The following is a 22563-nucleotide window of genomic DNA, read 5'->3' as shown; positions in this document are numbered from 1 at the left end:
GCGTTTGCCTAGTCGGTTATAGCTATTTGAAAGAGGACATTTTTGTTCTGTTTGTTTTTATTATATTTTCAAAACAGCTGTACTTATATTACATCTCCATTTACAAATGAAACATTTCACTCGCATGTCTTAAAAACCATTAAAAAATAAAACGCGGCTTTTACCACGCGGCTGAAAGACGAGAGAATCGCACAGTTTTAAAATTCATTTACTTTGATTTTGAAGAAATCTACTTGAAATTCTTGGATTGTATGTATAGAAATACAAAAAAAATAATAATAAATAATGACACTTCTAGCAAAAACAACGTTTGGCATGCAGGGGAAAAAAGCTGCTAATTTGTACTTGGAATCAACTAAGTAAATTAAAGCTGCGGCTACATACAGGACATCAGAAATATTTTAAGTGGCTACTTCTGATGTGACATTTGGCAAAAACGCCTCTGTACATAATTATTTTACATAAAGAGTTTATACAGTAAAAATATTCAGTAAAACCGATGTAGGTGGATATGGAGTCCAGCATTTCTTCTATCAATTCACAAGAGCATCCGTGTTTTTTTGTTTTTTTTGTTTGTCATCCTGCACAGGAAATAGAAAATGCTTCATAGAGGTAAGTGTAGTGTGGGAATCAGGGGATTCAGAGGTTTGAAGTAAATCCGAGGGCGAAGCGTCAGATCTCCGTCAGAATGACCTTGAAGGCGTCGGCGCTGTTCTCGATGCTGAGGATGAACGTGTCTTCGTTGGAGTAGTGCTCGACGATGTTGTCGTCCATGTTCACCAGGATTCTGCCCCCAAAAAACATAAATAATAGAAAAATTAATTCTGCTGAATCCAAAATTTAGATCTTCAGTTTTTGTTTTGTAGGTTAGTTGTGAGCTTTTTCAAAGAATTTTACCTAATAGGGGAATCGGCAAGCCTTATTTTGAAAGGTCATAATTTTATCATTACAGGCTTAATAAAACCCATCACACCTATGGAGGACAGATCCTGCCAAAATTGGCGGTAAATTTAGAAATAAAAAAATTTAATAAATGTACTAAATACTGCACTCAAAAAATAACTTCCTCGACTCATTTTGATTTGATTTCACATTGTAACATAAATTAATGTTTCATTTTTAATTGTTTAGACATTATTGCTATTATTTTTAATTTTCCATTGTATTTTACTTTCAGTCTCATTGCTTCAATAGTTTCCTTTATATTTCAATATTTTTACCTACCTTTTTTCCCATATTCTGAATTTATTTTGTATATTTTATTTACTGTCATTTTTTTAAAAATCATACTTTGATATATTACCTCCTGTAATATTTCAGTCTCTCCTTTATCCGTTTATTTACAAATCTCTTTTTTGCAATAATAAAGGTGTTATTTTGAAGAGATTACTGGTTGTGTTCGATCATTAACTTAAGCCTGGATCTGTCCATTTCTGGACCCAAAACAGTTCTACTTTGGTACCAGCTCACCCTTTTTTACTTTTCTTGTACACTTTGGCTATCCTCTCTGTGGGCACGCCATACTTCTCTGATATCTGTTGAGGAGAAAACATAGAGGAGTGTGTGAAAACGAGCTCTTCTGGGAATAGATTCTGTGTTTGACGCCTGCAGGCAGAAAGGCAGCGCTCACAGCGTCCATCAGTCCTCTGAGGGTTGGAGACTTCAGCATCAGAGCATCGAACACTTCATCCGTCTCCTTCCTGACATACAGCAGCACTGCAAAGCAAAAGCAGAAGGAAGCCAATATGCAACCTGACTGGTGATGTCACAGTTTCCAAGTTTTCTCTTGTTTTTCATGAAGCCTCAAGGATCTCAAAGTTTCTTTACTTGCACAATAAGAAGAGCAGAATCACAAATGACCTTGGGCTGTTATTTTTGACACTTTCCACACGTAATTATTAAATATCACCCAGACCAGCACTCTTCTGGAACAAGCCGTGCTGGGAGAGGATTTTTAGCGTATTCTGCCAAGGATGAACATTGAGTACCATGTTTTATTCCCATGGAGAAAATGAGGATGTGTGAAGTTCAGGAACAGCTGCTTCGTTCCTCGTGGGAATACGCTGCTGCTGCTGCAAATTGTGCTGACTCGAAATGAAAGCGTTTGCTATTCCTTACGTCCAAGTAAACACACTGGATTTAGCAAATGCTCAAATAATTTAGTATTACTTGCCAGATGGGACAGAAAGCAGACCGCCTATTGCTTTTACTCTAATTGGTTAAAACGAACAAAAACAACAGATTAAAACAGCATTTTTTTTATTTTATTTTTATTTTTTATGGCTGTAAATATGGGGGGGGGGGGGGAACCCAGAAGAAAAGCAAAGATGGCTGGAAAACGGGATTGGGGGGTAAAGTCCGCGAATGAAAATATCATGACAGACTTTATTATCCTCTTCCAGAGTTAACCGGGAAAATACTCAAATGAAATTCCAGACTTTTCCAAATTGTGCAGGAACCCTGTTAGTAGGAAAGCACGTTTTGTGCTTGTGAGCACGGCTTGACGTCGGCCGTGTTACCTCGCTTGTGCGTCTCCTCCCGGCTCTGTTTGTGCGGTGACGGGCACAGGTCTTCATCGGACGGCCTGAACATCCTCTTCACCAACACGCTCCTCAAAAAAATAAAAATAAAAAATAAGAAGAAGAAGAAGAAGAGGAAGAAGAAATTATAATCCCGAAAGCTGCTGGCTTTGTTGTTGCGATGAGGCGTGGTTTCCTGTTTTCCTGCTGATGCACACTCACCCTTCTCTGTCAATCTCTTCTGCGTTGAACGTAAACACCTAGGCACAAATTAAGAGATAGAGGTGAAACTCAAAGCGTTATGCAAAATTTTTTAATATTTCATATAAAATCAGGATAATGTGACAGAAACTTTTGTTTCGGTTTTGCTTCCAAGAAAGTTGAAAGTTTTTGTCAGAAGCACCAAAACATTTTTTTTTTGGACTTGGAAGCAAAAATGTCAAGAAATGTCAGAGGATTTCCTTATTCTTTGCCACAGAATTGGACATTTTACCAAATGTAGTGGCTCCTAAAACTACGCATCAGCTTTTTACACATTGTTGCATCGCAAGCTTAAACTTTGATGCATTTTGTTGGGATTTCATGTGACAGATCAACAAAGGAAGCCAGAATTTTGAATTGTAAGGAAAGCAGGAGACAATTTCTACAAACAGATCTCCTGAATATTTTTTATTTCAAAATGGCATACTTTTTTACTTTTTTCTAGAATCTTGTTGAGCCTCCATTTCAAAATGTAGCAAACTGAGATTCCCCACGTCTCGAATGAATTATTCTACAACAAATACTGATTCTTTTAGTTTTATCACTCTTATACTGTTTGTAAAAATCCTGTTTTGGTGGGCATTTATCCGATGTAACAGAAACCCAAATATAAAGTTGCTTTGAGGACAAAAAAAAAGCAGTGAAATTGTATATCTCTGGTATTAAATCACTGTAGGTTCTCAAAACACAAAAAGGATAAAGTGTTGGAATCAATTATTTGATTTGACGAATCCAAAAATGTCTACACATTCAAAAAAGAAAACTTTTGAACTTTAGAAAATGGAACGAGGGAGGAAGTGTGGAAAATCCAACATGTTTCCATTATTAACTGATCCATATTTGGAATATGATTAGAGACATTTCTAGACTTGCTGCAGGAACATTTGAAGTACAGAAAAACAACTTTATAATTTCTTTAGCTTGTGGTTTCCCTGTCCCTCTCTTCGCACCCTCCCAGTAGGTGAAGCTCCTAGTTTTCGAAACATTTTACTATTACAAATCTGAAAAGTCGAATCTCGGCTAAGAGGTTTTGTTGAACATTGCGGCTACCTGTCCAGCCCTCTGCAGGTTGCCAAAGTGAACGTCGGGGATGAAGAGGACCGGCTGGGCCTCCAAGTCCGTTATGGTCTTGAAGAAAGTGACGTCGGACTTTTTGGGAATAGTGATGACCCCGACACCGCCATCTTTCCCTAAACAGAAGAAAAACGAAGGACTGCACTCACAATAATTCACCCGGTCTTTGTTTACTATTAAAACAAAAACAAGTATATTTATAGCCGTAAACTGTAAAAAGAGCACTCTTATTTCTGCTTCCCCGATACAAATCTTTTCAATTGCTCTTTATTTTTGCTTACTTTTTATTTTAAATTTGCCATACCTTTCGACTTCTTGCGCAGTAATTTTCTCTCTTCATCTCTTATTTTTCTCTCTGCTCCCTGGAGAAAAAAAATAGTCAGGCGGTTAAAAACGATTCAAGTCTGCAGGAATGGCTAAAAAAAACCCATGTTACTCATGCGCAGGTTTGCTTTGACCACTAGAGGGCAGACTGACGTCAGGATTCAGCCTTTTTGCAGGTAATGATGCACTTATAGTCACCAAACAAACAAAAAGAAACACTAAAGACAAATCCTAACAATCGCTTCTGGTGTCAGCAGAGATACTTTGAACATTTTCCAAGTGAACTGTTAATCTGTTTTTCATGACATAAATGTAATTACATTATCCACAATAATAGAAAATATTGAAGTCAGAACTGAGCAGCACTGTCTTTTCAGTGCAATCCTCACCTTTTCAAGACAAAGTGTCATAATTACAAAGACTGACGTTAAAGTATATCGCACAAAAAAAATCGACTAGATGGTGAAACAAACGCGTTTTTCCTGATGGGGAGGGGGGAAAAAATCATCAGTATGGTAGCTGAATACCTGAGTTAGGCAGATAAAATGTGCAACTTTATTGCAAATATTCCTTTAAAGCAGTCAAAAAAAAAAAAAAAAAGAGTGACAAATAATGTGCAGATTCATAAAATAAAAACATTCACAAGTCAGGTTTGGCAGCATTCATTGCTTCTTGTTCTGTAGATAAAATTTGCACGTTGTTAGTTTTTCTCTCCGCTACAGGATTTTGCTGCAGTTACTGTTGTCACCACTAGAGTCCAGCAAACTACAGGTCTGCAGCATCTCGCACATTTGAGAGTCTGTTGATTTATTTACAAAAAATAAAATAAAATAAAATTAGCATGGTGAAAAATAAAAATTATAAATAGGTAAATAATTATAAATAAAGTCAGATTTTATTGCAGTTGTGCAAACACACACTGGAAAAAAGTCAAATCCAGCTTTTGACTTGAGGACATTTATTAAGTGGGAAAATATCTAAGCTTTGTGCGGTTTATTATCCATAATTGTTCATGTGAGGAATAAATACAGCTCTGGAAAAAATGAAGAGCCCACTGCAGTCAACCCCATTGAAAACCTGATGGTCACTCCATCCAATATTGATGGAGTGACTAAATACTAAATACTAAATACATTAGTATTGTTGTTTCTAAATGAATAGCAACTTTTTTTTTCTTTTTTTTTTCATTATTTGAGGTCTGAAAGATCTTTTTCGTTATTTAGATTGTTTCTCATTTTCTGCAAATAAATACTAAATTTTTGGTTGGAATTTCAGAGACATGTTCTCAGTAGTTCACAGAATAATAGAATGATGTTCATTTTACTCAAACATTTATCTATAAAAAGTAAAGTCAGAGAAACTGATCATTTTAAGTTGTCTCTTAATTTTTTTCCAGAGCTGTATCACAAGATACAGGATTTGTTTTTCTTGGCCACTGTTAAAAATGGTAGAAATATTTTTATGTTAATGGTGATTAAAATAAGACACGTGCATATTGTTCTTTAAAAATCAGAAAACGGCTAGGAGACTCACTTGCACTAAACTTGCACTTTTATCATTTTATCATTAAACCATATTGCAATAATTCACAGTAAGAAGGACGGTTAGACACATCTTACATTTTATATGTTACCACCCAAAAAAAATCAGAATCTTTACCAGGGTTTACAGCTTTTATAATAAAACAGGATTGAGTGACATGTTCCTGCAGATGTTAACAAGAGTGTAGCAAGTGTTTGGTCACCTTGTCACAGAAGACCTTGATCTGTGAGTACGCCCTGTGGAGCGGCTTGTTGCTGCGGTTGTTGTAGCTGTACGTGTCGATCTGGATCATGAGAGGAAGACCCTTCACCCCCTTCTGGGAGGAGAAGTCTGTGCTCAGACAGTTGACGGTGATGAAGATCTAAAGACGACAGAGTAAGACGAGCAGATCAGGCTTCAACGCTCACACATATTAAACCTACTTAAGACAGGAAGTGATCTTTGTCAGGATGATTAGATTAACTATATTCAATACATTGACGAGATGTTCTTGTTTTGTAAAGTGTGCTGGGATGTCATTTCTCTAAACAGACTCTGCACATAAATATCTGAGGAATAGAGCAAGTCAGAATTAGTAAGAAGCATTGACTTTGGTTTCTTTCGATCGTCTTTGCCTACGCTTTTGCAATAAAAAAAGTCTCCTGACACACAGTGCACATAAACAGACTGAACACACACATCGAGTCCCTCAGAAATGAGGGCAAAACAAACAAGAGAGGGTGGGGAAGGGCGCTGGTGTGTGATGGCTCTTGGGGGCACTCTGAAGTTTAAACACTGACGGAGCTGCATTTAAGGAGTGGTCACAAAGGAGTGGGCTTCACCGAAACAAAGAGAACAAACAGAGCAAATGTAGGCGGCTCTGCCCATCGGTTTTATGACACACAGCTGAAAATGTGCCAGCTAGAGGCAAGATACTGCTTTCGGTGCTCAGGTCTTGACTGATTGCAGCATAATAGGATTTAATATTAAATATGACAGTAAGCTCTTAAGCACTTGGGGTGTCTACGGGTCAGACGGTTGCATCACTTTCGAAAAACCGGTTAACAACATCTGAATCAGCACAAAATAAATAATAATAATAAAAAAAAACCTGTCGAGCTACTTTTTCACATCAACAACACGCCTCTAGTGAGAGTAAATAGAGTAAACTGGTTTCTGGGAAAATTACTATGACATTTAATTCCTGCATGCAAAACAAAAAAGAACAGGAATAAAATACAGTAACATAACTCCTCTGTACCTTGGCCTCTTCATTCACATCCCAGGTGAAGGAGATGGCATTGTAGGCGATTTCTTCAATATTCCCGATTGTGTTGAAGCTCTCCTTGTAATCAGCTGTTTAATGAAAACAGTACATAGTTTATTTCTTGCAAATACAAATTTTTAATTTATTCCCAGCTATCAGGCATCAACCCAACAAATTGGTCAATAAAATTAAAAACTGGTAGCTATTGTTAAGATAAGCAATCAGGTGGCACGCTTCAGTTTTAGGACATAAGGCCTTATCTGCTTGAGTAAACAGAGAGTCTGGCTTCAAAGGGCCTGAGAAGATGCAAAGAAAGGCTATTCAACTGAGTCATAAAAGGGCAGCCAGATCAGTGCTTCGGTTTGCTTTAGGTTGACCTCTGACCACAAGTATGGGAGATAAAAATTGGGGCCATAATAAGAATGCTCTTTGGCCAAGCACCCAATCAAAGGAACATGCTAAAGAAACAAACAAACCTACAAATAGATAAATATATATGCGTAAATAAAAGCAGGACTGCTTTTGGGAGGGACTCTCTTTCATTTTCAAAGCCTCTTCAGCTGTTTTATGAAATGTTAGATCTCTCTGTTTAAGATACAGTAAGCTAAAACTCTAAGCTAGCTGGTTAGGTAATCCTGAGCTATATAAAGTAGACCTGAAGATAGTGAATTCTCGCGAAGATTGTTAGCTGACATAAAATAAGCTCGAGCTCCAGATAAGCTTGCTATCTTTTTTAGTGCATAACATAGTCAAAGTTTTAGATAAATAACTTAGCTATCTTATTATAAATTTAAGTATAGCCTAGCTAGCTAGGCTATCTAAAGTTTAACATCAGCTTCAATTCTATAAAGGTTTGTTAGCATAAGATGAAATTACTTTCTAGATAAGTTAGCTAGAAACAGATAAGTATAAAATCTGGATAAGTCAGCTAAGAGAAGGTAACCTTCAACTCAAGAAAAAATAGACTCGCTAACTAGTTTACCAAGAGTAAGATAAGCTTAAACTCTACATCAGCTAGCTAGCATAAACTAAGCTATGTATAAACTATCCAGCTAGCTTACTTAGGTAGTGTCAACTAGAGTGAACTTATCTTAGCTTAATTTCTAGAAAAGAAAGCCAGACAGATATATGGACAGACAGGTAAGGTTTCATATATTTGATTCACAAATACTTTTCAGAAAGGTCTACATTGACAGTTACTACAAGGTATCCAAAACAAGCCCTGGGTATCATCCTTTCACCACCATGCTTGACAGCTGATATGAGCTTATATATTGTTTTTTTTTTTTTTTTTTTAACCAAATTTGGTCTCATTTGTACAAAGGACATAGTTCCACAAGTCTTGTGGTTCCTTCACAAGCAACTTTGCAAACTTGCGGCCCTCTGCTATTTTCCTTTTGGAGAGAAGACGAATATTTGAAATGATAATTTTGAAATAAATTTCAAAAATACACACCAAGGTTAGTCTGAATACACAAACAGAAGAAACCCTTTAGAATAAATAATAATCAATTATACTCAGTCGACTGCTGATCGTGGGATGACTCCGCTAAGATTTGTTTTTACTGTTTGACGACAAGTTAGTTTAATGTGACCATTGTCCAAATGTCTATTAGCGAGGTCCTTCAATATCCTAACCGCCATCACATGAACACTTCCTGGTCTCTGAGCAGGTGCACAAAGCAGCAGGGCAGGTTGTAGCACGCCTTCCTGTGCGAACACCCCCGAGTAAATAACCTCATTCAAATGACCCATTCTCTGAAGCAGCCCCGGGGTACGATGCGCCGTGTCTCAACCTCTATTCATACCAACTTTTCTTTAATTTCCATCCAGCTAGAACTCACTTTTACAGCATTGCCGTACACAGGTGGTCTCTTAGGGAACAATGTTTCGAAAACTTTGTGTGCAGTTATATGTGAATATACTTCCTCAACCGCATCTGTTGATATAATGGAAAAATATTTATGCCCTATGGGTTGTGCTGTTGATGTGTCTGATCTGTGTCTGTTCCTCACACATGAACATAAAAACAGACTCATTACACTTGCAAAAACATTAAAAAGGACACCTGAGGGATTTGTTCTAAAAAAAAGGGAGATTGCACTTCCTCATAGTAGTTGTGTGGTGAATATTTGGAGGGAGGCAAGAGACATAATTTCATGTTATATAGCAAGATCAACAAGCTAATTAAAAGGCAACAGGGTTCAAAGGTTTTACAATAGAGTTATTTATAAGTTAACAAAACTACTTAATTGTGCAACTTAACAACAGAAATTTGTGATCTAAGAATAACCTGAGTCAATAACAAAGAGTTGCACTTTTCATGTCTTTGGAGATCACACCGACAGATTAATTCAGTTTGGCTTTATTTCTTCAAGAAGCCTCTTATGCATCAAAAATCAACGTCAGACTAATCTCAAACGCCATCAGAGTGAGGAATATAACTTATCTATGTCAAAACATGCATTTTATTTTCTCTTCTACACTTACTTGATGAAGGAAAAACTGTTATCTTTGAGGTTAACCACTGACAATTTTGGATATACTACAAAGAAATGTTTTGGAGTTTTTTGGAGAGCGGAGATTTACAGTTTATTGCCCACTTGTGGAAAATTACCTTAGAAATGGGTATTTCTGTAGCTGTCGAGACAAGACTTTTTACAGCCACTTCAGAAAGAACCCCGATGCATAAATTTACCTAAGATGTTTACTGTTGGACTTGGAAAGCTTATTAAACTCATTGACAGATTAATAGACCTCATGGAGGTTTTTTTTTTTTCTTTCTTTTTACCTCATTTACATGTTAAGTTACATTTCTACATATTCTACAAAGTGTTGCCCATGGAAATCTTTCACAATTTGTTGATTATTCTGTTTTCTTTGTGCATAAGTACAGTGACACCATCTCTTTCAAAAAACACTGCGTAAATAAACATGTTTATTTTTTACGTTTATTTATGACCCTGACTAATATTTTTTGAATCATTGCAAAAACTCTAATACCTCCATAGTTTGCCACTTTGAAACTGCAAAGTCAGCTAATCACCAAAGACAATTAGGATTCTCATACTGGGACAATTATTTACTCTGACAAGTGAAGTTGTGATCTGTCCAAGAATTTTGGTGTAACTAAAACCTGCGGACAAACACCACCATAACAGGAGTCTGGCATGAGATCTTAATTTCAGTTTTCACTTAAATTCATGTTTCGCCGCCATGAAAGGCTGTAAATGTACCTGCAGATCTAAAGACGTGTGTGAATTGAAGGCTGATTGTGACTCACCTTGGTTGGTGTAAACATGAGAATTAAGATGAAAATCAACACTGAAGCAAAAAAATCGCTTTCAACAGACCAGGACCAGTTGAGGTAACAGTGTGGCTAACATTCCTCTCCCTGTCCCAACAAGCTGCATGGAGGTGTGTATGTGTCTGTTTGTCTGCATCCAGACCCAAAGTCTCCCACATACCTCCGAATCTTTGCCTACCCAGCAGGCCCAAGCTTGTCACCCAGATTGCCTCAGAGCGTCTCACATGCATTCACTCAACAAGGCATAGAAAAGACGGTTAAGATTCAAATGCTCCAGCCGAGCTTAGAGGGAAAGCAAATGTCACAGAGCGGAGATTGAGGGCCTTTCAGATGGGTGCATGCACGCCCGTGGGAAGTGGTGTGAAAAAGAAAGTTTGACTTGTCATGTTTGGAACAGACGAGCATTAAGATCCATCACCTGGATAATGTCGGGAAGATTAGAGGATTTATGCTGCAACACATTCACATTAAAACCTTTATTGGTGTGTGTGTGTGTGTGTGTGTGGATTGTAGGTCAACCTGATCCACTGTCTGTTGCTGGATGATGGCGGCAGCTGGGTGGAGGCTAGTTGGCCTTCAGATTGGTATTGCTTTATTTACTTACTGAGCACATTCCAGCACTTCTGACAATATAGATGTGTCACTCTGCCTCTCACTCAGCACATCAGGCAAGGTTTTAAAATGTTTAAACCGCTAGAGCTTAATGGTCTTTTAATTTGATGTCTTTTTTTTTTTTCAAAATATAGTGACGCTAAAGTAAAACTGCTTGTCAGATGGCTGGATAGAGCGTTCATCTACACTTTTCAAATTCCTACTTAGGGTTTGATGGTTTAGTTTGATGGATCCTCTATTCGTGTTGCTCTATAACAACATTTCGAGACTCAATTTTTATGACATCCTGGACATTTGAATACTAATCATTCACAAATGTAGGTTTTATGATATGTGTTTTTATTTCTCCATTGAAGCACCTCAACTAAACCAAGTTCAAGAATCTTGTTTCCAGTTTTAAACCCAGAACTAAAAAATGATCGGAAGGATAAGAGAAAAGCAATTACATTTATTTTGATGTGGAAAATCAAAACTAAAGTTCATAACATCATGTCAAAACACAGTTTTTTTAGCAGATTTGTAACTTTTAAATATTCAAATTCCCATTCCTTAATGCCTTTCCAGACATTTCAGTATTGCATATTGACAATAATAAAAGGAACTATAATCTGTGCAAAAAGCACTAAAGTTGTTCAGCTGCTATCAAAACCATTTTTAAACATTTCGCTTCAAATTTTTTAAAAGTCTTACCGATGTCGAGGACCCGCTGTTTGGCCGTGTGTTGCCGCGAGTGCCAGTACTTCCAGTATTTGAGCTGCTCGTCTCGGTTCTTGTCCTCGCTGAACACCACCATGATTACACTCTGAGAAGCAGAACAAGGGAAGAATATGTCTAAGTAAACGATCAGTCTGAGATAATGTCAGACTTTAGTTGTTACTCAGGGCATTACGACACCTTGGCATCCATCACGGATAAGAGATTTATGAGTCAGGCTGCTGTTTAGCTGGAAGAAAGCATTCATGAGCTACAACAATCTGATGATGACAAAGTCAAAACGCTACAGTTTAATGGGCTGTTCACACATAAAGGCTAATTTAAACCAGCTCTGCCTTGCAAATAAGAGGTTATATCCTCACTCTAATGTCAAGTTGTCATGCCAACTATGTATCTCCGTCCACATAACAGCCTGAAAGGCACCTGAAGCCTTTTATTTTAATGACAGATGTCATGTTGTAGCTCATTTCCATCACCTCAAATAGAGAGTTATGTTTTCTGGTGTCTTTTATACGCTAGCTGCACCGGTGCATGCTTCAGGAAAGATGATTATGTTTTCCATCTAGAGCCCACAGCAGGCTAAAAATATTACCTTAAGAGATGAAAAAAATGACGATAGAAACAAAAATGCCTTATTAACACAGTTTGGGTGAACATTATCCAAAAAGCAGAGAAAGGAAGTAAACTATCTTTGACCTGATTTCCGTTCTTTATTCAGCATGTTTGGAGTTCCTATCTTATTTACTATATTAACTGTTAATGCTGTTAATCAAAATCCATAATCTAATTGCTGAGCCATAGAATTTGATACAGTTAAGCCCAAAATGACTCATACCTTTGGTAGATTGAGGATTAAAATAATATTTTAATCATACCAACACTGTTTTTTTTTTCTCACTGGAAGTAAGATTAACTTTTTTAATCAGCCCCATCAAAGTCTCATGCCAGTTTGGTATTATTATAGTATTATTATTTATGGCAGAAAGAAAACACTAAATAAAAAAACCTTACTAGACATGGACCTCTTTTCAGTTTCAAAATATTAAACTGATTCAAAATGATGAGATGGCCACCTGGATAACTGAAGAATTTGTTAAGTTCAGATAATGTTGGTTCCCAGTACCATCACATATGTACATCCAGACACACACGCACACACACACACATATATATAAATATATGATCAGTTTCTCTGACTTTTTATAGGAATATTATTGAGTAACATGAACATTGTTCTTTTACTCTGTGAACTACTGAAAATATGTCTCAGAAATTCCAAGCGAACATTTGGTATTTATTTGCAGAAAATGAGAAATGGTCAAAATAATGAAAAAGATGCAGAGCTTTCAGACCTCAAATAATGCAAAGAAAACAAGTTCATACTCATTTAGAAACAACAATACTAAATGTTTTAACTCAGGAAGAGTTCAGAAATCATTGGTGGAATAACCAAGAGGCTTTCAATGAAGCTCGGTGCAGTGGGCTCTTAATTTCTTCCAGAGCTGTATTTCAGAGAGCCAATATTGAGATACATTTTCATTGAAGAATTGTCTTCGTCCATCTGACTAAACCTGACTTCAGTGTACGAACGCCGAAATGTTCTGCAGCACACATCTGGCTTTCTGTTTTCCGGATTTCAACGATACATCTCACTATAGTCCTCAACTGCCTACAAATCTTCTGTGAGAGTTTCTGAACATTTGTGCTTAAGACAACTGCCTGCAGCAAGAGAAAAGATAAAAGCTGCAAAGCTGCAGGCTCTGAACATAAAAGGAGCTTAAATATTCAAAAGAGTTGAACAGCGCAAGCAAAGCAAAACCCTTTGATGCCAGTTATCTCCTGCAGATACAGAGGGAAAAGGACAGTTTAAAAAAACAAACAAAAAAAACAACAAAAAAAACCTGACATTACAGATAATGTCAATTAATTAGTGTATGAAAAACTTCATGGAAACATGAGAAGGAAATGAGCCACTCACCCGGACTTTGCTGATGGGGTGACGGAGGCGCTTGTTGGCACTGAGCTCGCTGAGCGTCACGGCGTAAAACTGGCCTTTATTTAGGTAAGTCATGGGTCCCTCGCCTTGTTTCTGGCGCAGCGAGCGAGTGGCGTCCAACGTGTACTGAAAACTGCCACTGCACACACACATCAAGAAAGATTTGTGATGATAAATAACAAGGAAGGATGAAGGGGTAACAACAACTCAGCTGAATCATGCGTGCCTTTATGGATCATTTTCAGAGGTGCAGGTTTAAATACTGGTTGCAACACTTTACTTATACATTTGTCTGTTCTACAATAGGAGGGTGCAGGGACTTACGCTCCCTCCTGATGAAATAAGAAGTCGTCTGTAGCGAGAGAGGAAGGTGAGTGGTACTTCTGTTCAAAATGCAGGCAAACATAGAAAAACACACAAAAAGAGGAAATCAGTCCTGAAAAATTCAGTCAGCTTGAGAGGAACTCATCAAACAATGCAGCAAATGAAACAAAAACAGAAACTCCTCCACAAAGGTTTTCTTATGAACAGACCTGAGAGCAACGGAGGCAAAAGGAAACAGATAATTAACGTATCTATTGTTAAATCTCTACCTACGTGTACAGATTCACACTTATACAAATCATCCGCAGGTTTCTTACCTGCATATCCTTTGTGTGGCTAATTTATTTCTCCTTTTGCATCAGTTTCCAAACGTGACATTTTTGATACAGCTCACAGTAAAAAGAACACTATAGATTCCCATCGTTAAGTTGTTATAGATTGATATCAAGGTTTTGGGATTTCAATTAAATCATCAGACTAAACTTTACCACATGCAAGAGTTGCATCATGCAACATCATTGCAAATTTTCTCTTTGTACTGCTACCAAAAGTATACTGTGGTGCAAAAAGCTAAAACAAATATTTTTGGACATATCTTTTCTCGGCTCCAGAGACGTTTTGTAGCAGGAGAAAATACTGAAGTGACTGGAATTGTTGTTGTTTTTTTCCAGCTGTTTGAAACAGCAGTGCTGCTCCTCCCACACCTGTTTCTGGCGCTTACACAAGAGACAAATTTGGCTATTTGAAAACACTTATGTGAGTTAATTAGAAAAACAGAACCCTTATTAAGGCAACACTGTTTCAAAAGTACTTTTACAAGATGCATAACAGATTGGGTAAGGATATGCTTGCGGTATCAATATATGCCAATTTAAAAACAAAATATACTATATACTGTATATATTTATAACAAAATATATATTCGAAATGGATAAAATTTTATAGTGCAGTTTAAAGTCAGTTTTATTAGATGCCAGTGGAAACTTTAGAAATGCCACCATCACTTCTACAAAAATTGATATTTTAATCTTCAAGCAACTAGAAACTACTGCTGTCTTTGCCAAGTATATTCATTCTGTATGTATTAAAATCAAAAAAGAAAATAAATCTTAGAAATATCAATATGACTTTAACAGTACCAATGGATATACATATTTTTAGCAGCAGTATGAAAGAGAATTAAAACAGTTTTGTTTTTGATTCAGATATAAATACTGGGATCTTGTGAAACCAAACAGTCTTACGATGTCATATCAGCTCATCCTGAGTACCTGCAGTTCTTAAAGCTGCAGCATTTTTGTTATACTTGTGTCTATCTCACCCCGTCTGTCTCCTCCTCGTATGGGCTGTCAGGCGGACTCTGCTGGTCCTCTTTCACGTACGAGCTGTGGCTGACGGTGGTCACTTCGTACGGACTCTGCTCGTAGACCACCCGCTCCTCTCCGTCCACCCGGTAGTGGAGGCCGGATCCCGCCATGAAGACGGGCGCGTACACCTCAGCCTTGACCACGGCCACGGCTGGAGGGTCCCCGTCCGCTGGGGCCTCCCCCGTTGAGCTGCACAGCTTGGGATCCTGGTGGTCGGTGCCGAGTGACAGATTGACCGGGACGGATTTTAGGACCTGCACACGGTTGTCCAGGGTTTCTGTGTCATTTTGGCTGGTGGGGTTGTTTGGCAACACTGGCCTGAGAAAAAACAAAAAGGAAAATCAAGGGTTAAAATTGGTTTGTGGTGTTTTTTTCTTCGGAGTCAAACAACAATAACAGACACAAAATCATCAACTTTATAAAAGAAATAAATAAATAAGGGGGCGGGAAGGGGATTTTGGCACAATGTTTAAAAATTAAAGGTTTATTGTAAATTTTATTGCCTGAAGCTGAAATATGGATCAGAGTTTTTTTTAATGGCAAACCGCTCCCATCTTAAAGCTGTAAATTAAAAAAAATAATTTCTTGTATTGTGACTGCAATGTTTTTCTTCTTCTTTTGTTCTTTGTGGAGATGGAATAAATGACTTACATCATCTTATATCACATGGTTTTACATTGTCATATGCACAGAAACAGTAACACCAACTCAGCTAAAAAAAGACAGTGGTCTTTAGGGCCAAATAGGACCGGGCGCTAAAAGCTGAGCCTTAGAAGCAGTGTGTTTGAGGTGTGTCTCCATTTAACTATCATGTCTCATTATTCTGGTATTTAGCAGATAGAATTAATTTGGAAACCCTAACTGGAAAAAAAAAAAAAGAGGAAAATTTAGTACTTAATGAATAAACTTAGTCTGGGAGATTTGAATGGATCGAATTCATGAACAGCTTTCCTAATCTAGTCTCTAAAGCAGTCTTCACCAGTCAAGCTCACATTTCAATATGAAGATCAGAACGCAACATGGGGTAAAGGGTGTTGCCCAGAGGAACACTGACATGTTGTAAAAGGAAGCTAAAATCAAACACTCAGCTTTCCAAATGCCTGCTCACTACTCTACCCACTGAGTCACAGTCACACCTCAACAAGCGCAACAAGACTAAACTGTGATCACTTATTTGAAAATGATGAACATAAATAACACACTCCTTTTGGTTGACAATGAGCCACAATGCAAAAGCAGAAAATTACAAAAATGGAAACTTTTGTAAAAAAACACTCGATGCGTAGTCAGCGTTTTTTCCTGCTGTTTAGGAATGAATGGCTGAATGGATGTTTAGGTTCAGTCCTCCGTGTCTGAGTAATTTACCAAGAAAAAGAAGGCAAAGAATAGTGCAAGGATACAGAACTGATCAGGTGAAACTAATAAGCACCTGTCTATTCGAAGGGCAAATTTTGATTAATTTAGCAGCAGAGATTAATTTAGCGCCTTTGTGGATTTCAGTTAATAATATCGGTTTATATTTATACCTAATGAAGCAAAGCTGACATGTCAAAAAATAACATATAAATAAAACCTGGTAAAATAATGTCTCTGTCACCGATCTTTAAGGAATATTTTTATTATAAAATGTATTAAAAAGTTCAACTAAAACTTTTTAAATGAAGAATGACATGTTACCATGTCATAAACAATAAAATTTATTACAGATGACAAAGACTTTTTCAACTTTTTCACTGCAGGTTGCAGGATTTGGTACTTCATACTTGTCTCAGAGCAGATGTCAGGCTTTTAAGTCAAAAACAAAACTCACTGATCTGTGACATCTTTTCTCTAATTTGGCTATGATCTTCAAGATCTATTTGTTCTTAGAAAAACAGAACGCTCTTATATTAAGCTATTTTATACGTCGCTCTGTTGGCTTGTACTTGTATTATTATTATTGAGATCAAGGGTTTGACAGACGAAACGTAAATTTACTAACCTTTTCTCCGGGTCTTCAGGAATTTCAGGAACTTTGGGGATTGCCAAAACTCTCTTTTCTTTGGGCACCTGGAAGGAAGAGGAGAACAGTCAACAGCAGAACATACTAACCGGTGGTGTGTGTTTCCTGTTGACAACAGGTTTACTTTCTGAGGGATTTTTAATTGCTTTGTATTATTTCTTCCCTAAGGAAAGAAACTCTTGCAAAAAAAATAAAAAATGCAATCACAACCCAACTAATGAAGAATGGTTTATGTTGCTTGAGGTTCAAGTTTAATTGCCTGAGTCAGTTCTGACTCTTACAATCTTCCCTTTTTGCCTTTAGTGGTAAAAGGGAAGCAAAGGTGAGAACGGGAAAAGATCGTCTTCATATCGAAATGTTCCCATTTTATTGTTTTCTGTGAATCTTTATCCATCTTAAAATGCCAGATTAAATTCCGCCCCAAGCTTCTCCTTGGATAGATACAGAAAACACAATGAAATGTGAAAATGAAAAGTGAAAAAAGGTCCACTTAGCGATCTGTAAATGTAGAAAATAGAAACTACTCCTGAACCAGTGCGACTGTGTTTTTTTGGGGGGGTTTTTTTGCGTCTGAACTGTCAACTTAACCACTGGAGGTTTCTTCCTGCTAAAAGGGATTTATTCCTATCTTCTGTTGCCAAAGGACACAATTCAATTCGATTAAATCAGCAGAGCTTTCCAAGGCGACTGAATGACATTATGAACTGATTTTGACTGTATTGCATTTTAGCCGAGATTAGACTGAAATGTATGCAAGTTAATTTGAGTCTGTGTAAATACTTATACTATGATTTGGACCAGTTTGTCTTGAAATGTCATTATGTGATTGGAAGTGATGCGAAACAACCCAACCAAATGTTGAAGTTTGTATGTTTTTAGGTAAAATCTGGGATCCATGGGCAAAAAGGTCACATTTTTATATTTTCTAGTCTAAAAAAAAAGACAAGACTATACATTGTGTTGAGGGATTCTGCTCATAATGCCACAAACTGTCAGGAGATAAGCCAATACTTGAGAGGTACTTGTTGCTTTTGAGTATGTACCTCTCCAGTTAAGAATCTATAATAAACAACATTATTTACTCAACTCGAGTTATTCCTTTTTGCCTGAAAAGCAATGTAGGTTCTTTAAAGCAGAGGCACGTTTTTATGAAGTTGACTGATGAATCTGATTGTATTTTACCAGTCTGTCTACCTTTAAGGTTTACTTTTATGTCACATGATGCCTTATTGTTTACAACAGACTTCTGCTTGCTGATGAGGTGTAGAGAAAAATAGAAAACCTAGAAACCGTGTTTGGTGTTGTTGTTCTCCACTGTCGCCACATGCTTGTTTTGGGTTGGGAATTGCTGCAAAAATAATCCACTGCACAGACAACTTTTTACCAATTAGACTTCAATGATTTACCTGACTTTGTTTGAATTGAATTGGACTCTGGAAAAGAATTTGACTTCAGAAGTTGAATACATTGGACTGATTTGAATTTGGATCAACTTGGATTCTATATTACTGGATATTATAGAGATGTTTGCATTGCAAAGCACTTTGAGATGGTGTTTTTTTTGGTGAACTGAACTACACAAATCACTAAAACAATGTGCTAGGACACAGCCGTCACCATCCTCCACACTTAGACCTGCACCTTGTAGTAGTCGTACAGCAGCCCCAGGGCATTGGCGCTGTCCTCGTCCCCATTGATGCTCATCATGGCCTTGGTGGCAGCAGTCAGTGGGTTCTCCAGGTACGACCTCCACGCCTCATCCTCGCTGGTGTAAGCGCGCCGCACGGCGGGGAAAGAGCTCTCATTGGGAACAACTACCACCAAACGCTTACTGGAAGAAGGCAAATCAAACAGTTTTTATTGATTCACTGCTGCTTTTAGCTTCATTGTTCGCTCTCCTTTTGATTTCATTGAACGTCTTTATCTCAGTGATCAATTTCACAAGAATTCAAAGATTAGCTTGTAATCTATAGCTGCCATTGGGTGTGTATGTATGCGTATGTATGTGTTTGCTTTGGCGCTCTTTAGTCCCACTTAAGTGGAGATCACAGAGTAGTCAAACACACACAGTGTTGCCACAACATCTCTCAGGGCTCAGCCAATCAGAGGATAAAGCTTTGAGTGAGTCAACTTGAACTTGTACAATAAACAGTGACAACATTTACACTTTCATTATGCTAATAGCTGCAGCACAAATAAAGATGAATCAGTAATGTAAAATGACCGTGAAATTTGAGATTGTCTCAAAAAGAAAGGATTATTAACCAAAGAAAACACATCATCAATTTATATTTACTGTAGGAGAAAAATATTAAAAGCATTTACTTTGTATAACACCTTAACTTTTTGGATTATAAATTACACTCCAAAATCAGATTTTTCTTTCTTCTTTTGTCAGCAAATACATTTTTTAAGTGATTTTAGATTGATCAGTTTTGTTGTTGTTTTGCCAGGTTCTTCATGACTGCAGTTAGTGCTCTCGAACAACTAAACATTAGTGTAAAAAGAAAAACCCAAAACTGATTACTATCTTTCCATTCCGCTACTTGGATTTTTGCAGAAGCTGTTAACCACTGCCTGTCAAAATAGAGGCCGACACCTGCTGTCGCCACTGATGACAAACCATGAAAACAGTAGAATATACATGTTTAATTAATTTAAACAATTTCACTATGAAGTGCCTAAAAAGAAAAATAAATAAATGTGCTATAATTTGAGTTTTTATTGAAGTTTCAAGCAATAGATTTTTGTAAAGTATGTTATACTACTAACAGTTTAATTAATTATTAATAAGGCTCAAATTCCAGAATTTAAAGTTAAAAATGTTTATTATAACTATCTAAATTAAAGACGGAAATTCGGTTTCAATTCCTAATCAGCAACCACCAATTATTTTATGAAGAATTTGCGAATAAAACACACAAAGAGTTAAATATATATATATAAACTCAAGAAATATTTTAGAAGCAGTCAAGAGAAAAAAATATTAATGAATCTTAAGTAGGTTTATCGAAAAAAATTAAATCCATAAATAAAAAACGTTTAAAATTTGTCCTGCCACTTTGACGGGCTTTTTCATCAGTCAAAAATGGCGAATTCCGCTCTAATGAAATCCACGGCTCCAAATACTTGCGTGAAAAGTTTCCTCCCGGACCTGAACTCGTCAGAACATGTATGGAATAAATATCCACCGCAGGTGATGTTATGACCAGTGAGTGAGCGCTTTATTTCGCCCCACAGCCCTCAAAGCTAGATCTGGAAAACAAGCGTCTCTTCGTCCAGAACCCATCTAAGCTCTTCTCCTCGGGCTCGATCACTTACTTGTCTGTCTCCTGTGACATATTTTTGCTTCCTCTACGGTTCTTCCTTGTGAAACTGGACTTTCAAGTCGGAGCAGCTAGCAGAGTGAGTTTGCTAGAAGTTGGGCTACAGGTAAGTCGACTTTTCTCGCCCCGCGTCTTTTCTCCCTGCCCCTCTCGGAGACGGTCTCTCCCCTCCCCGCTCCTGTCCTCCTCTACCTGTCAGGTAAAAAAAAAAAGTCCTTCCAACCTGGACCAATAGCTTTGCTTCGTCTCTTCTTCAGTTTGCATGCATTTTAGAACAAACATCGACAAAACATCCTGCTGCCATACGCTCTAATATTTGCCTTTTTAATGTCTGCTTTACACGAAATTCTTTCACTGGGAGGAATTGAAGGTGAGTTCTAGAGTCTGCTCCTGATTGGCTGATGCTGAGCGGAGCGGAGCTCTGATTGGTTATCAGGTAAGGGGGCGGGATAGCTCACCTGCAAGTACAATAAAAGACATTCTGGCTCAGTTTCTAGCTCTTCTCTGTACAAACTACTTCAATTTCCTACGAGTAAATACCCCCCATTTGCACACACGTAGGTAATTAGGTAAACAAGCACATTTTATTCATTTAAGTAAAAATGAGATTGCTTCACAGCAAAACAACAAAAAGATTCAAATAGAAAACAATTCAACTTAAATAAAAGAAAAAGAAAGGCTAAAATATAATCAAGAAAAAAAAGTGGGTCCTGGAAAATTATCTTTCCTTATCAATATATTTGTATTTCAGACCAAAAAGTCACGTTTGAAACAAGCAAAACCTAACAGGTGTAAACTGGGAAAGGGGGTAAAGTTCAACTATTTTGATTTTGTTAAAGAAAATTTTTTTTTATAATTGCCTGTATTCATGAACAGAAATCTTAATGATAATAAGAAAAGATAGTTTATCTAATAAGATCAACTTACTTTGTTCACTTCCACTGACTTCACCTTTTAACCCTCAGATTTTTTTTGAATGGCTGCCCTGTGTGATTTTTAGGCAGTTTCAGAGTCGACCCCAGGCAGGCACGCAGGAGCCCTGTCATTAGCTGACACAATGCCATTGTCCTCGTAATGAAGCTTTTGTGAGAGGAGATCCCAGTGCTTGGGATTACCCTGACTGAGCAAACAGGGAACGAATGTGTGTGATGCAGTGAGGAACAACTGAGGAGAGGTTCAATTATTAGTAATTACTTATGCTAAATTTAAGATTCCAGTCCTTTTTGATCTAAAATAAAGATCAAGTCAGATGGTGATCCTTACTGGATTTAACGGGCATTTGATGATAATAATCCTCTACAAAAGGCACAGAATTACACAATAATCTGAAATTCAGTAAAATGCAGCCATGCACTATTCAAACTGGTTCTAATAAAAAATGTTTGCATGATAAAATAACAGATTTTTGCTTATGAATGCCTTCACCCTGTGTTGTATGAAAATACACAAAACTATGTTTTACATTCAGTTTAACCGTCAGCAGGAGTTGTGCATGTTTGTGTGCTCTGCAGATGATCACTATCCTCCCTTGTCCAATTTGCTTTCCAGAGCACCTGAGCTCTTTGTGTGTGTGTGTGTGTGTGTGTGTGTGTGCGTGTGTGTGTGTGTGTGTGTGTATTAGAGCGGGATTACTAGATAAATACAGGTGGGGTTCTTTTCTTCCTGCGGCACTGAGCCAAAGAGAGCTCAACAACACAGACAAAGAGAAGGAAACTGCGCCGTTCAACTTTTCGATTTTTATCTCTGCTCAACCTTATTTTGTTGTTTTCTAGTTTAAACAGATTCAGTTTCCTGTCAGGAACTTTGCTGGAAATGACTTATTAGATACTAAACTGTTAGAAGGTAAATAGCACTCAATAGGATGCAAAAACAACTGTTCTGAAAATAACTGAAATATCTACTTCCTGTTGGGAAACATGAAGAAATGCAAGCTTCAGCTTGTAAAATGC

General features: G+C 37.3%; 1 protein-coding gene across 1 annotated transcript; it reads right to left on the bottom strand.

Annotated features, from left to right (window-relative positions):
• Positions 1–192: 192 nt before the first annotated feature.
• grhl2b (grainyhead-like transcription factor 2b) lies at positions 193–20966 on the bottom strand. Its single transcript, XM_044139425.1, has 16 exons — positions 20610–20966; positions 18930–19119; positions 17268–17335; positions 15241–15604; positions 13920–13978; positions 13578–13734; positions 11576–11687; positions 6961–7055; positions 5923–6081; positions 4159–4216; positions 3831–3970; positions 2742–2779; positions 2520–2611; positions 1631–1716; positions 1471–1535; positions 193–787 (listed from the first exon to the last, which is right to left on the bottom strand). The coding sequence occupies exons 1-16, from the start codon at positions 20627–20629 to the stop codon at positions 673–675; spliced, it is 1818 nt and encodes a 605-aa protein (XP_043995360.1). The 5' UTR covers positions 20630–20966; the 3' UTR covers positions 193–672.
• Positions 20967–22563: the final 1597 nt, after the last annotated feature.

Source organism: Gambusia affinis, linkage group LG14 (assembly GCF_019740435.1).
Source record: "Gambusia affinis linkage group LG14, SWU_Gaff_1.0, whole genome shotgun sequence".
NCBI classification, from domain to species: Eukaryota; Metazoa; Chordata; class Actinopteri; order Cyprinodontiformes; family Poeciliidae; genus Gambusia; species Gambusia affinis.
Note: the sequence above shows the minus strand (reverse complement) of the source record. Positions and strands in the feature narration are given on the sequence as shown.

Bases quoted from the DNA above. Each gene is read 5' to 3' on its own strand.
- grhl2b (XM_044139425.1), bottom strand. From the start codon at position 20,629: ATGTCACAGGAGACAGACAA. The intron at 7,056-11,575 runs GTAAGACTTTTA...TTCATTAAACAG, and splicing joins ACAGCGGGTCCTCGACATCG to CTGATTACAAGGAGAGCTTC. The intron at 3,971-4,158 runs GTATGGCAAATT...TCTTCTGTTTAG, and splicing joins ACTGCGCAAGAAGTCGAAAG to GGAAAGATGGCGGTGTCGGG.